The 16469-nt window shown below is 35.1% G+C and overlaps 1 protein-coding gene across 1 annotated transcript in view; it reads right to left on the bottom strand.

Annotated features, from left to right (window-relative positions):
- The window catches only part of ap1m1 (adaptor related protein complex 1 subunit mu 1), a 28305-nt gene extending 12486 nt beyond the window's left edge, over positions 1–15819 (bottom strand). The window contains exons 1-10 of the mRNA XM_056271629.1: positions 15616–15819; positions 14670–14826; positions 12870–12937; positions 12490–12620; positions 9786–9933; positions 8435–8561; positions 6653–6795; positions 5705–5776; positions 5452–5610; positions 4880–5005 (exon numbers count right to left, since the gene is read on the bottom strand). Coding sequence (XP_056127604.1) covers positions 4880–5005; positions 5452–5610; positions 5705–5776; positions 6653–6795; positions 8435–8561; positions 9786–9933; positions 12490–12620; positions 12870–12937; positions 14670–14826; positions 15616–15657 — 1173 coding nt within the window. The 5' untranslated portion in view covers positions 15658–15819. The remainder of the gene's footprint in view (positions 1–4879; positions 5006–5451; positions 5611–5704; positions 5777–6652; positions 6796–8434; positions 8562–9785; positions 9934–12489; positions 12621–12869; positions 12938–14669; positions 14827–15615) is intronic.
- Between the last annotated feature and the right edge of the window lie 650 nt (positions 15820–16469).

Genomic DNA, 16469 nt, shown 5'->3' with positions numbered 1-16469 from the left:
AAACACGTCATCAGAGATAAGAGCCGCCGCTCTGAGACACTGAAAACAGGAGCTGCTCGCGTGTGAATCAACACAGTGCCACGCTTCACTATGAAACACGCAGTGTTAATATTCATCTTGCGATATCGGTTTTATTACGATTAATTGTGCAGCCCTACCTGGCGGACCAATGCAAACTGAAGGAGAGATCCGATCCAAGCCCAATTTAGAGTCCAGACAATCATGGAGATTTGTAGGACTCGTATCATTATTTTGATTTCTTTCTGAAAAAGAGAACCTGAATGCATTCATTCAAACTGAACAAAACAAATAAACATCTTTAATTTCGGCACATTTAAAATCTGAAAACATGATTTTGAATCCAGCTCAATCCAAAACTGTAGTGTACAACTTCTGTTTGAGAAACATCTTCAGATCAACAAGCATCAAATTGTTTGCAGGAGAAAGTTTCCTCAAACACGTCCCACACACACTCTTACAGCTCAACTCTACTCCTATCCAGTTGTCGTCTTCTCTGCCCGCCTTGAAAAACTGCTGAGGCCTGAGAAACACACGACTGACCGTAACAAATAAACACACCGTCTGCTAAAACACGAGATTCAGCAGGAGCTGCGGTTCTGTTCTGTCTGTCCTGGCTTTGACCGGCCGCCACTGTCTGGATCAGGACACTGTCACAGCCACAACACACACACACAGCTTTGCTGCTCCAACAGCAAGCAACTTAAACGGTTTATTCTAATGAAACAAAAACCCACAATCATGATAATGATTCTCTGAACTGATTTAAGGGATACTTCACCCAGAGATCTGACATAATTTCTACACCCACGTGTTGGTCTGTGCACACAAAAGAAGATATTTTAAAGAATGTTTATGTTTTTGTCCATACAATGAAACAAAAACTACATTGGACCCCATTGGCTTTCCCTGTATGGACAAAAACACTTTTCACTTAACATTTTTAAAATGTCTTTTGTGTTCAGCAAGAAAGTAAGTCAAGATAAAATCTGCAAGAAAAAAACATACAGGTTTGAAAAAACATGACACAATTTGAATTTTTGGGTGAACAATTTTGGATTTTATGAATTTTAAAGCAGAACATATTAATAAAATATTCTGCTGTCATTGACCAATACAACTGGAGTACACTACAGTGATATTTATGTATTAATATATTTATTAATACTTTTGAATTAGTTTTAATTTTATGTATACATTTGTTACATGCTTTTTCTTATTAATTTTTGTATTTATTTAGCTTTCATTTTTATTAAATGTAACTTAAGTAACAAAAAATTTAATTTATTTTAGTGAGACACCGAAGGCAACACTTTTCATCTAATATTTATATTTTATTTCAGCTTTATTTTAATGAATAAAAAAAATGTTTTTTAATAGTTTTAGTTAACAACACTGGTGTCAAACGCCATATTTACTTTTTCATGAATGAAAACGATGCAGTGTAGGATAGATGCACATTCAGATTTCACAACACGTTCACCAGAGACTTCTGTGTCCAGGAATTTGTGTTGAAAAGACATTTTCAATGTTGTGTCAGACCAACAGCAGAGATAAAAACATCTAATCCTCATTTACACTCCCAAAAAAATTAGCGTGACAAAGAGTATAGATCCTCTAAAGGGATTTTGTTCACCAAAAATAGTTAATTCTGTCATCATTTACTCATCTTCAGGTCGGTACAAAATCATAAGACTTTCAGTCATCTTCAAAACACAAATGAAGATATTTTTAATGAAACCTTCTGTCTCTCCGTTGCATGTTTGATCATATTTGAGTGCTCTGTGTGCCTTGATCAATCTTTATTTGTGAATAAAAGCCTAAATTAAATCTGTTAATCATGAAAAGACTAGGATTACGCCAGGATTTCTTTGCCGATCTCTTTATGTACTTTAAGCATCAGAGTTTTAGGTGAATGGACAAAAATCTCTCCGGTTTCTCCATTTGTTTTTCAAAAATGAACAATGACACGAGTAAGTAATTGATAACAGAATTTAAATTTTTAAGGTGAACTATCGCTTTTACTTGGTTGCCGTATTTGAACTCATTCCACCACAGATTTGCCAAGATGTGGAAAGTGTACACAGACAATACCAAGGTTTCCTAAAGAAGAGCATTTCATCAAGATAACATTGCTCAACACAGAGATAAAAATCAACAGCATGCTATTTTGTTAGTCTTGAGAGTTAATCATAGAATAGTAATGAAGCGGAATGTATTCTCAATAAGAGGGTGTGTGATTTTGGTAATCAAACATGTATTATTGTATTACAAAAAAACTTGATTGTCACTTTCAGTGTATAAATCCTTCAAAATACAGATTCATAGCGCCATCTATCAGCGTGAAAGGAAAAAGCAGCACACATTTGATCAGCCACAACCTGAGCTGTTCAGATTCTGGGAAAATACCAATTCATCAACTAAACAGTCAGCAGCGCCACCTTATGTCAAACACATGAAGCGTATCATGATGATGACAACGGAAATCTGCTCAGGTGAGGCAGATTACTCTCTGAAAACTGACATATTCATCAGAAACACATTTAATCATGATTAAATATTTTTTGTTAAAGATGTAATGCTTTACAAATGCGTCAGCATTACGTTTGGACGTAACAAGTAAAGGTGATGCTTTTTGAATTTACACTAAAATACCGGAGCTACTTTTGGTAACACTTTACAATAAGGTTCATTAGTTAACTGAGGGTTCCCTCACCTTGGATAACCTGAAATTCAAGGACCTTTCAAGATCTTTCCAGGTCAAATACCCTCAAGTTCAAGGACCTCTTCTTTTAGGGGTCACACTTGGCTCCGTCGCAGTCAAGTGACTGAAGCCTTGAAATATAGGCTTCTTTTTTTTCCTAGGAAAACCAATGTATTATATTTTTGTTCAATAATATTTTTTTTATTATATTATTCAGAATTTTGAAGGGATTTTATGATACTATGCAATATTTATACATTTTTTATTAGCTATTTTTTCCATTAGAACTAATTTTTTTCAATATTTTTTTTTCAATAAATGCAATATTTCACATTAAAATAAAGTGGAGGCCTTTAAAATAAATTTTTTGAAGTGATAAAAGTGCTATTTGGAGGCGTAAAAAAACCAAACTTGTGTAATGTCCTGTAACCAACTGTATAGCTCCCTATATAAAGGCTAGGATGGCTTGAGGGGGAGTAAATTATGGGCTTACTTTCATTTTAAAGTGAACTACTCCTTTAACGTAACGCGTAAATGCCCGCAACTAACGTAAATCAAGCAAGCTAGTGTGCATAGGCCACGAAGTGTTGGCGAAATAGCACAGCGGACTGGAGGGAATAATATGGAATTTTTTCCAGAAAACTTCTTGCAAAAAATTAATTCAAGCACTTTCAAGGACTTGTATCTATTATGTTTGTTTTAGAAAACTTTCCAGGGCCTTGAATTTTTTTTTTTTTTTTTAGATTCACTAACTTTCAAGGATTTCAAGGACCAGTGGGAACCCTGTAACATTAACTAAGAATGACCAATACTTCTTCAGCATTTATTAATCTTAGTTAATAATAATAAAATTTACTTGTACATTATTAAAATCAAAGGTTGTATTTGTTAACATTAGTTAATGCACTGTGAACTAACATGAACAGCTGTATTTTTATTAACTAATATTAACAAAGATGGTAATACTTTACTTGAAGGGGTGTGCATAAGACTGACATGACACCTTCATAATCATGACATGACACATGTCATGAATATGAAGGAGGTTTCATGCATGTTTATGACAACTGTCATTAAGTGTCATTCGCTCAATTATGACATTTTTATTGCAAATATGACATTGTTTGAGATGTCTTTGTTATGACACCTTGACATAAACCAATACATCATAACCTGTCAGTGTCTTTGTCATGACAACTTGACATTACTAAGACAACACAACCTGTCATAAACATGACATAGCAGATTAATTATCAAACTTAAGAAACCACTTAGCTTTATGGGTTAACATTACATTAAACTGTCATGTGTTTGCTGGTTTTGACATTGGCTGTCATGAGGCCATTATAACTGTGTCATGAATAATTTCTTGACCTCAACTACAGTGGTACAAATTGAATTTGTCATTAAAATGGCCTTATGACAGCTAATGTCAAAACCAACCACATGACAGTTTAATGTAATGTTAACCCATAAAGCTAAGTGGTTTCTGAAGTTTGATGATTAATCCGCTATGTCATGTTTATGACAGGTTGTGTTGTCTTAGTAATGTCAAGTTGTCATGACAAAGACACTGACCGGTTATGATGTATTGGTTTATGTCAAGGTGTCATAACAAAGACATCTCAAACAATGTCATATTTGCAATAAAAATGTCATAATTGAGTGAATGACACTTAATGACAGTTGTCATAAACATGCATGAAACCTCCTGACATGTGTCATGTCATGATTATGAAGGTGTCATGTCAGTCTTATGCACACCCCTTCAAGTAAAGTGTTACCACAAAGATGAATAAATACTGTAACATGTATTTCTCATTCATTGTTAGTTCATGTTAGTTAATACATTACAATAAGGTTCATTAGCTAACATTAGTGTTACCCTACTTTTTACGTAACATATTTATTTATTCCATGTACATCTGCGAGCTCGCAAGTCATTTACGATGAATGAAAAAAGCCAGTTTCTTCCCAAACTGCAGCAACTTCCATTTTTATTTGATATTTTGCACTAATGTCCCAGGAATGATTTTGTTCTCTTGAACACATGGGATTGAAATGGTGCTTTATATATCCAGATGTCTTATGCAATTTTCCGCATCAGTTAAATTTGCAACTTTGGACGGAAGCGTAGCTAACGTGATGGTTAATTACCTGTATTCCAGAAGTGGTGAAATAGGGAATCTCAAACTTCACACTGATCGGTGGTTTTCCCTCTTTGTCCTCCGCCTCCACACTGGGAAGCCCGAAATGAGCCCTCATCAGGTACTCCTTACCTCCCTGAGACACACACACACACGAGTTTCTGCAGTGCTAATATTACTTTCACTCCTCAGCTAGTAGTAGTTATTAAAGGGGTGGTTCAGGATTTTGGATATCGGGCCTCATTTCCAAGTTAGCCTGTGTGTTATTTATCAGTGGAGACAGTTTTCAAAAAATGTCATCCAGTCGTTCCAGTTGCATAGTTCGCCGGTGCTAGGCTAGCACGAGTCAACGCTAACTGCTAGCCTGCCATTAAAAACAGTTTTACCCACTCCACAGTACACCAAAAGCAGATCAATTATAACGCCGAACTATGCAACTGGAATGACTGGATGAAATTTTTTTAAAACTGTCTCCACTGATAAATAACACACAGGCTAACTTGGAAATGAGGTCCGATGTCCAAAATCATGAACCACCCCTTTAAAGTATAATAGCACAACAGACTGCATGCATTTTCTTACAGGGAAAGACTTGATGGACCAAACAATCTCGCTGTTTTCCGGGACCCACTTCACGCTGCCCACTGTGGTCTTAAACTTGGGCGAGTCTGCGTCGGTCGGGACGGGAATATGAATCTCCACATTGTTGGCAGTGGATCGTCGTTTAAACTGAGATTTGGCCTTACAGTAAAAGAGACGAAACATGAGGGTCAATTCAGATGCTGTGTGTCGGCATAAAAGCAACCGAAGTTCACATAGATGGATGTGTTCTCACTTTGATCATGTACTCGATTCTGCTGTGCGAATGCTTCTCAATCACAGACTCGATCCAGATCAGCGGCTTCACCTGTTCACACAGGGAAAAAAAAAATATTTAAAAAAATCTGCAATTAATTAGTAGTTTTTTGTTTATCGATTGACAGCACTAAAATAAATATGAATTTGAACAATAACTAATAGATATATCATACTTCCCCAGTTGATTGATTACATTAAGAATTGCAAAAATATGTTTAAATATGCAAATGCTGCTTTATCTATTTAAATACGCACTAATTTGCATAGATTTGAACATTACAATTACTATGAATCTCTCAATATTGCTTCTATCTATATCTCTAAAATATCCCATTGCTTAAACTTACCAATGTACCTGCATACATCACTAGATCGATGTATTTATATTTAGCTGTTTTTTTTTGTCGTGTTTTTGTTTGTTTTTGTTTTGTTTACTTTGTGTGTGCTCAATGTACGTCTTTCTTCCTTTTGTATGTGTATATAATTCACTGATCTTTTATCTTGTATAAACTACAATGTTTTGTTAACTTGCCATAAAAATAAATAAATAAATAAATAAATAAAAAAGAACATTGGAAAAAGCCAGAAGCCAGAAAAAGTGTTGATATATGAACAAACAAACAATATATAAACAAACGTGTCTGTAAAAACTGTCAGAATACATAACTGTAAAGTTAAAAATGTAATGTTTGGTGTATGTAAAGCTGGTGAAGTGGAGATTTCTGACTCATTTGGAAAAAAATGTCCTTTAAAGAAATGCATTGTAACTGTAATCTACAGACTACAATAAAATATACACTCAAAGGTTTGTTTTGGATGTTTTTGTTCCACTAATATGAAACAACACCCTATATAGAAGCAAAATAGCCCAAAATCCCAAAACGGAGATTGAATTTAATAAGTTTGAATGAGTTAAGACTCTCACATGCGTGTTGAGGCGGTAGGACATCAGCTCAAACTCTCCGTCCGGAGGAATGAACGAGATGGTGCGATCGTTCTCAAATCGAGACAAACGCACACACTGATGAAACTTCACATCCTCCAACTCCACTGATTTACTCTTACCACCTGAAGAAGAGAAGCATGATCGAACAAACGACTAAAACACACACCTCAGCTGGAAAATTCACAGTAAAGCCCAGTTTCTGAAGCTCGGCGTTAGGCTTTTTGGTGCTATATAAATGTAAAACCTTTGTTAAATATGTATCTAAACCTTCATTTATAAATTCTAAGCAAATACAGCTGAATAATATAAATGTAATGTTACATTTTATTGGATTACACTAGCATATAAAGAAAATACATATGGAATAAAAGCCACAAAATACTGATTTCTAGGGATGCACCATATCGTTATCGGCCGATTTATGTTCATCTATAATGTTATTGTTATCGGTCCGATAAGAAAATTTGTCCGATATATTAAAGCTGATAGTGATAATAATGGATTATTTCCTTTAGCTGAGACACTTCAGATGTGCACTGTTCGCCATGATGCTTTTGAATTGCTTAAATATGATTGGAATCACTTAAAAAAAAGGAAAACACAGTTAAGTGTCATATTAGCTACATAATATTATAATGAGAACAGTATGCTAAGGACATGGCTTTTAATGGTGAGACTTTTGTTTTTGTAATCAGGCTCTCAAAAATTATATAAAAATTTGGATTTAGATTTATCAGCCAATATATCGGTTATCGGCTCTCAAATATAAAGAATAGGGGTGTAACGATACACGTATTTGTATTGAACTGTTCGGTACGAGGCTTTCGGTTCGGTTTTCGGTACGCATTTTTAAACCGAACGGTTCGTTGGACCATTTTTCCTGCCGACCAAAATTTCGTTATTTCAAATGTAGGCGCGTCGCGCGTGGCAAGCGCGCTCATAATGTAAGAGACGCTGGCGTGACCACAACATCAAATGGCAAATGTAATGTAAGCGGACGAATCTAAACTACTCGTTATTGTGTTTGACGGACCGTTTATCAGTTTGGACCAATGCAGCGCGAGCCGATCTTCATCATCAGCACTGTCACTACACAGCCAAATACAGTAAAGAAAGCATTTGAATTCGCCACTGAAGTACTAACATCGCTGCGAGATCTAGTGAGAAACATTCACATTTCTCCGTTATTAACGGATCAAACAGCGCTGACGTGGAAACCAGGAGAAACATTGTGCCATGAATGAACTCCAGTGTCCACAGATCAGCAACATTCACCATGGGTTTACTGTAGTAACAACACTAACTGTAACCATGGGAGTTTGGCAGGAATCGTGGGCTATAATGCTTTCAAGTAACATTACGTCGGTTTTATTTCGACATTATGAATACAATTGCTGCCCTCAAATGTTAATCTGAACTAAAATAAACCTTTGTTTATAACTACTACAATATTACATTTCATTTTGTCCAAGGAGCCGTTTTGTTTTATATGCTCTAAGAAAAGTCAAGTATAGCTCCATCATTGCTCAAAGTAAAAAAAATATCGAAAAAAATTAAATAAAGGAAATTTCTCTGGCATTTCTTTCTTTATACTATATCGAAAACGTACCGAACCGTGACACAAGTGTAACGTATCGAACCGAACCGTGAATTTTGTAAACTGTTACACCCCTAATAAAGAATTATCGTTATCGGACAAAATTTTCATATCGGTGCATCCCTACTGATTTCATTAGCATCTGTATGGGGGAATGGACTCACGGCCAGTGTTCTCGAACAGAACCTTGTCATTCAGACCCAAACGCAGCTCTGGCATTCCCGAGAGGAACACTCTCATCTTAATGGAGCCAACGATCTCACTGCGAAGGACGTTACCATTCGCGCTGACCTGGAGAAAGATCAGCACCCATGAGTCAGCAGTGTCAAACACTTAACTGGTGTGTCGTCGTTTCACACAAAAATCCAAGTTCGCTTGGAGTTGGAGTTCAAAACAGCGCTTGCCAAAGCTAATTTTCTGGACAAGTTCACTCTAGCTGGTAAACACCTTCGAACTACGTTATAGGTGGGTGTGGCTCTGAGGCTCCGCCTTCTTTGGCATGGAAATCTTCTCCGGTTCATTTCTTGTGTTCAGTCCGTCGAGGTCACATGTCCACGGGCAAAAACAAATACACTGGAGAGCTGCTTTATAACGTTTATAGTGTTGCAATTCTAATCAAAAGCGATACTGAAACAGTTTTTTCATGTTTAATACTGTAAAGCTGCTCGCTTTAAAGCAATCTATTGTATAAAATTAATGTGACATTACTTTACTGGAGGGCTGAAACGCAGAGCTGGTGCAAACATATTTACATATAATTAAAAAAAATTACGTTTCAAAATTAGGACTGTGCAACGATTAATCGCATCCAAAATAAAAGTTTGTGTTTACATAATATATGTGTGTGTACTGTGTATAATTATTTTGTATATATAAATACACACACACATGCATGTATATATTTAAGAAAAATGTTTTATTTATATATAAAATATTTATATATAATATAAATATATATGCAGTATATACATGCAAATATTTCTTAAATATATACATGCATGTGTGTGTATTTATAAATACAAAATAATTATACACAGTACACACACATATTATGTAAACACAAACTTTTATTTTGGATGCGATTAATCGTTGCCCTGCCTTAATCAAAATAAATACATCAATAAACAAAATAAGATCAACTATATTATAGTGCCCTTATACAATCTACTGAAAACTACTAAACACTTCTAAAAACACAAGATAAAACGAGAGAATCACTGCAAAAAGAAATGCGGTACAAAAAACACTCTCTCAATTATTTTGCTTTCAACAGCCCTATCAGTTAACACGGTTCATCTCATTCCTTAAGTTCTTGACCTGTACCGCTTTAAACATGTTATTGTGATCCAGCTAAAAAGTGTTAAACCCTTTATAAAAACAGCAGGTTCATCATTTTACACAACTGAAGCACAGTGACAGAGACGTAACTGCGTCCTGTTTGTTATGATGGATTCCTGTGTTTATTTTGAGCATGTCTAGAGACATCTAAGAAAGGAGGTGTTTCTAAAAACATACCAGGAGGTTGACAGACTCGATGACGTCCAGGAAAACCTCGTTCTTCCTGTACTTGATGCCCTCGGACCTCCAGGAGACGGCGTTGGTTACAGTCGCAGGGGGTCGTGGAGCTCCTGTGTCCAGCTTGTGACCTTCCTGAGTAATGTATCTGTGTATCGACACACACAATGACATGGGCAAAATGAACACACGGCTGGAAATTACTGCAAAAATGTGAGACTGGGTGATAGCTGCTGGATCAGAGAAAGGCCTGGAATTATTCCAGTATTGAGACACATATTACATTATCTCACTTGAAGTACAACTTTAAAAAAAAGTTGCTATTATGAAATTTATGAAAGTTGCTATTATGCCTTTTCAGATTTTCAGATGTAATAAGAGCTGTTTGTGAATGTAAATGTAAAACTTTCAAAGCACAAAGTGCAGATAAATAGAGTTATTGTCTCCCAAAAGAAAGAATCGATTCTGAACTGCCTGAAACGAGTCGTTAGTAATTCCTGTTTAATTTTCTGCTGAACTTGCATAGGTTTGTAAGAAATTAGCATAATGGCAGCCTTTGCCTTTGCCGGAGAACAGCGTCTCTTTTAGGGCTGCAACGATTAGTCGACGTTGTCGACAACGTCGACAATAAAAATTTGTCGACAAATATCTTTGTTGTCGAGTAGTCGTTTGATCTCACGTGACCTAATGTAAGGGCCTGCAATCCCGCGATTTGAACGCTACGGCGCTGTAGCGCTAGAGTGTAGTGCAGCCCTTACAAATGCTATTGCGGTAGAAGAGAAAACAGCGCGAATTATGACAGTGCAAACGAATCCGAACTAGCAAGGTTTAGGTTTGGGAAAGTTTCACAAACCTTCAAATCAAGAATGCTGTCGTGTGCAATGTTGGGGTGCAAGAGGAAACATCCCGGCAAAAGAGGAGCCGGTGAGAAGTGAGTGTTCTCCAGCTGGAGCTAACTAACCACCAGCGGCAAATCTCTCTTTATTAGAGAATGCAATACTACTAATAATAGTAATAATATTATCAATAGTAATATAATTACAGTAATGTGATGACTTATTTTGTATAGAATAAAGCTTGATCGAGCTTAGGAGTCAGGGCTGTTTTTATTATTGTAACACTATTAGTATATTAGGTATTATTATAGTCTTATCACTTGCCTGTATTTTGTTCAATAATCATGAAGACTTACAAAACGAGATGTTATATCCTTCCTATGATATAGGAAGAATATCACGGCAGTCACTTTATCATACTATAAATTAAAAGGGAATGAGAACGTCTCTGTCAGCTCAATTGTCATGTAAAAAAAGATTGTAATTTTATAATTATAATAATTGTTTGCAGATTAATATTTTACCATTCTTTGTGTCCTGAAGTAAATGTCCCTTTTTCTGTTTCAGTTCTAAGAAAAGCAGTGGGCCTATTAAACAATGCTTAGAGAGGATTTGTGTGTGATTTGAGTTGGACCGAAATCTGAAAACTTAAAGAGAATGACCTGTTTAGTTGGCTCAAAGTTCATTAAAACAACTATTTCAAAAGCTGAAGTGATTTTCTTTTTTTATATTATAGTTAGAATATGTATAACTCAATGTTTTAACTAATTGGAAAAGCTGAATAATCGTTCCAAACTTACTGATTAGTCTGCGAAATAATCGACGATTAGTCGATTAATCGTTCTAATAATCGTTAGATTAATCGATTATCAAAATAATCGTTTGTTGCAGCCCTAGTCTCTTTGCCCCACCCTCAAACATTGTAGTTTATCTGAGACAGGAAGAGTTTGGTTCGTGTCGTTCATGTCAAAATGACGCTGTTTTCTGCTGCCAAAGCAAATCCATTTTGGTGGATATTTCCAAATATGCTAATGAGTGTTTAGTTTCCAACCAATCACAGTAGACTGGGCCATCTGACCAATCAGAGCAGAGTAGATCCAATCACAGTAGACTGGGCCATCTGACCAATCAGAGCAGAGTAGATCCAATCACAACAGACTGGGCCATCTGACCAATCAGAGCAGAGTAGACCAATCACAGTAGACTGGGCCATCTGACCAATCAGAGCAGAGTAGACCAATCACAACAGACTGGGCCATCTGACCAATCAGAGCAGAGTAGACCAATCACAACAGACTGGGCCATCTGACCAATCAGAGCAGAGTAGACCAATCACAACAGACTGGGCCATCTGACCAATCAGAGCAGAGTAGACCAATCACAACAGACTGGGCCATCTGACCAATCAGAGCAGAGTAGACCAATCACAGCAGACTGGGCCATCTGACCAATCAGAGCAGAGTAGACCAATCACAGCAGACTGGGCCACCTGACCAATCAGAGCAGAGTAGACCAATCACAGCAGACTGAGCCATCTGACCAATCAGAGCAGAGTAAGCTCTCACAAAGGCGGATTTTAGAAAGACTGAATCTTTGATCGAACCTTTCCAGACACTGTAATAAAAGAGCTGATGCAACAAATAAAGTATAGTTTTTGACATTTGATGCATGTAAACCTGTTGTAGGAGACTACAAAACAAAACTAGGAACTATTAAAATAGAATAATAGGGGCACAATAATGATTAAAAAAGACTTTCCATTGAATGTCAGTCATATGGCTTGAGGGCGAGTATATGGTGATAGAACTGTTAGTTTTGAGTTGCTGTTCCTTTAATGCTTCATAAAAGCAAATCAAAAACTAACTCACTCCTGAAGGATCTTGCTGTCTGTAGTTTGAGGATATCCAAAGTCCATGAGTTCATCCAGCAGCTCGTAGATAATGACAAAGTTATCTCTGATACTCTCCTCCTCCAGCTCCTTAAAGTACTCAGAGAAAACCTGAGAAACAGACCAATCAAACACCAGTGAGAATAAAGCAAGTGATCATGAAATGTAGTATGCAATGATAAAACAATATTTAAATGAAGCTGATTTTGAGATGATTATCAGTGTCGGCTGATTAACAGAGGTGTTAGCGCCCCCTAGTGTTAATGCCACTCTATTGGCCCTAATAATTATGGTCCAACCCAGAAATCGTCCAATACGGTGAGAAATCACTTTATGCCAAAAAAGAAATGTACAATTCACCTGAACAATTTTGTAGAGGAAGGAGAAAACCAGGGAGACACAAGCATTCTTTTTGGATGTTGCAACAACTGTGTGTCAGCAGGTTAAGAGACAAAACATGACTAAAAGAGACAATTAAACAATAAAATTATTAATTATTCGTATAACAGTTTTTGTAATTTGTACATTGTGGCTCATCCAGTGATCCAGATCTAAAAGCTGGAACTATCCGTGTCATACTTATACGTTAATAGGGCAGCTTAATTAATGCAAAAATCATAATCACTTATTTGGTAAATATTGAGATATAATAAATACTGCAATATTCCATAAAAACCAAAAAGGACTGTTAATTTTGATTTCATTCAATTTCATAAAACATTACACTTGACTTAAGGACATTTTAAGCCACAAATGCCAGTGAAACCCTATGAAGCAATGCAAATCATACATACATACATATGGTAGAATATAAAAATATTGACAAGTCGTTGACTATAAGATGAAATAATAATAATAATAGAAGTTTATGGTGAAATATGCATTAGTATAAAAGCACAAGAAGACTTTCTTGATTTCACACGCAATGCTTTGTTTTACTTTTAAGTCTACTTTTACACTCTATTACTACGGAAGAGGATTAGGGCCAAGCAATAATACAAAAATAAAACCATAATGAGATTGAAGTCATTATAATGCGAAATTAAACTCGTTAAATTTCGAGAAAAAAAGTCTAAATACAATCTTGAGAATAAACTCATTAAATATCGAGAATAAAGTCGTTGTGTTTCGAGAAAAAACTCGTTAAATTTAGAGAAAAAAGTTCTCAAGATTGTATTTCCACTTTTTCCTCGAAATTTAACGATTTTTTTCTCGAAACACAACGACTTTATTCTCAATATTTAATGAGTTTATTCTCAAGATTGTATTTCGAGTTTTTTCTCGAAATTTAACGAGTTTTTTCTCAAAACACAACGACTTTATTCAAGATATTTAATGAGTTTATTCTCAAGATTGTATTTCGACTTTTTTCTCGAAATTTAACGAGTTTTTTCTCGAAACACAACAACTTTATTCTCAATATTTAATGAGTTTATTCTCAAGATTGTATTTCGAGTTTTTTCTCGAAATTTAACGAGTTTTTTCTCGAAACACAACGACTTTATTCAAGATATTTAATGAGTTTATTCTCAAGATTGTATTTCGACTTTTTTCTCGAAATTTAACGAGTTTTTTCTCGAAACACAACGACTTTATTCTCGATATTTAATGAGTTTATTCTCAAGATTGTATTTCGACTTTTTTCTCGAAATTTAACGAGTTTTTTCTCGAAACACACCCACTTTATTCTCGATATTTAATGAGTTTATTCTCAAGATTGTATTTAGACTTTTTTCTCGAAATTTAACGAGTTTTTTCTCGAAACACAACGACTTTATTCAAGATATTTAATGAGTTTATTCTCAAGATTGTATTTTGAGTTTTTTGTCGAAATTTAACGAGTTTTTTCTCGAAACACAACGACTTTATTCAAGATATTTAATGAGTTTATTCTCAAGATTGTATTTCGAGTTTTTTCTCGAAATTTAACGAGTTTTTTCTCGAAACACAACGACTTTATTCAAGATATTTAATGAGTTTATTCTCAAGATTGTATTTAGAGTTTTTTCTCGAAATTTAACGAGTTTAATTTCACATTATAATGACTTTAATCTCGAGATGGTTTTATTTTTTTATTATTGCTTGGCCCTAATCCTCTTCCGTACTATTACATGTGACAAGCTGCAGTCCAGTTTGCATGTTTGCGGTGTGGAAGGATACGGTACAGGTTGTTGTGTTTAATCCACATGAAACGAACTCCACCATGAGCCAGGATGGGTGACAGCGTGCCCTCCTCTTCTTTATCCATCAGCAGGCTCATAAAGTGCTCAATCTCAGACATGTCCACATCCCCGCGGTAATTACGGCAGATCAGGACCTGAACACACACACACACACAGAGAGAGAGAGAGAGAGATCACAATTAGATCTCTGAATCAGCTGAAAAATGAAATATGTTTAATTATCAATTAGCATATCATTATCATATGCTGTTTGATTTGTATACTATATTAAGATGTCATATTTACTCCACTAATACTGTTCATGTAAAGAAAGACAGATGTTAATGTCACTAAAAAAGTGCAATGGTTATACAGTTAGTTATATAGTTCTTTTCTTTTTTTTGCACATGTACCATTACATTACATGAACATTGTAGCATGGTAATACTATAGCATTTGGGTAATACTATAGTATAATTTAATGTACTTTGCAATTACCATGGTTGTATCAGCACAAAATTGCATTTATCAAGAACGAAAACTGCATTTATAAAGCATATTTTAAGCAAATATCAACTCATAATGCTTTTTAAAAGTGACAGATGAATTATATCTTAATAAACAAACTAAAGTATAAGGATGGAGACAAATAATTGCTCTTTATTAATTAGTGACTGAGAATAATTGACTTTTGACTGAGTCCCAATATAAAAAATGTATCAGTTTATAAGCAGCTGTTTGAAGGGGGAATTTAATTGTAATTACTTTAATCTCAGTTTCATTTACTAATACATGAGGATCGACTGTTAAAACCCTTCGAATGTTTCAGATCAGGGGAACCCGTTTATTGGTTTTCACTGAGAATAATTATATTTAAATCCCCTCACGTTCATGTTTGATGTTGATTAGCTTTAGCCTTCGGTGCTAGTGAACCGTTATCTTACCTTCCCCTTAAGATCTAACACATAAACAGCGCTGGCCGACATGTTCGCGCCTTCCTCGACCGCTTTATCGTTGATCTACAGAAGTCCGCTCACTTCTGGGGCATTTGTTGGTTTAATAAAAAACTGTCATCGGTTTTAGAAGCTCAAAGAAGCTCAAACATCATCAAATTGCGGATGGGAGAGATTTTGAGGAACCGGGTGGCGCTGCTGAGAGCCTGTAGCGCCTCCTGCCGCACTGGAGGAATGAGAGAATACAGTTTGTTCAAATACTTTAGAATAACACGGGTTGTTTCCCGTGTTTCTTTTTTTAAAAATGTTTATTTTCATTATCATTATTTTTATTACTTTTTTTACAGTCTGTGGTTGTTTCACTACAGTTGTCGACACCTGTGTGAACTGGATTAGTCTTTCCACTAGATGTCGCTCGAGGCTAAGCACTTTTCCAAGTTTATTATTTTTAAAGAATAATAATAAAAATACTATAGGATTTGAAATAAAAATAATGTGTGATTTGCAGCGGTTTCAAACCATCTTTAACTTGTTAAAAGAATAATGTATGAGTCTCTTTCCTTGTAAGATTTTTTTCGTTTCAATTTCATTTATTCATTTATTCATTTATTCATTTATTCATTTATTCATTTATTCATTTATTCATTTATTCATTTATTCATTCCTACATTAATGTATTTAATTATTAATTTGTTTATTTATTTATTTATTTATTCATTCCTTTATTTATTTATTTATTTATTTTCATTTTTTATTTATTTTCCGTGCAGTATTTTCCTTGTAAAATTTTGTGCGCTTCAATTGTATTTATTTAATAAGTTAGTTATTTATTTTATTCATTTATT

Source organism: Rhinichthys klamathensis, unplaced genomic scaffold (genome assembly GCF_029890125.1).
Source record: "Rhinichthys klamathensis goyatoka isolate OS25496 unplaced genomic scaffold, OSU_Roscu_1.1 h1tg000323l_1, whole genome shotgun sequence".
NCBI classification, from domain to species: domain Eukaryota; kingdom Metazoa; phylum Chordata; class Actinopteri; order Cypriniformes; family Leuciscidae; genus Rhinichthys; species Rhinichthys klamathensis.
Note: the sequence above shows the minus strand (reverse complement) of the source record. Positions and strands in the feature narration are given on the sequence as shown.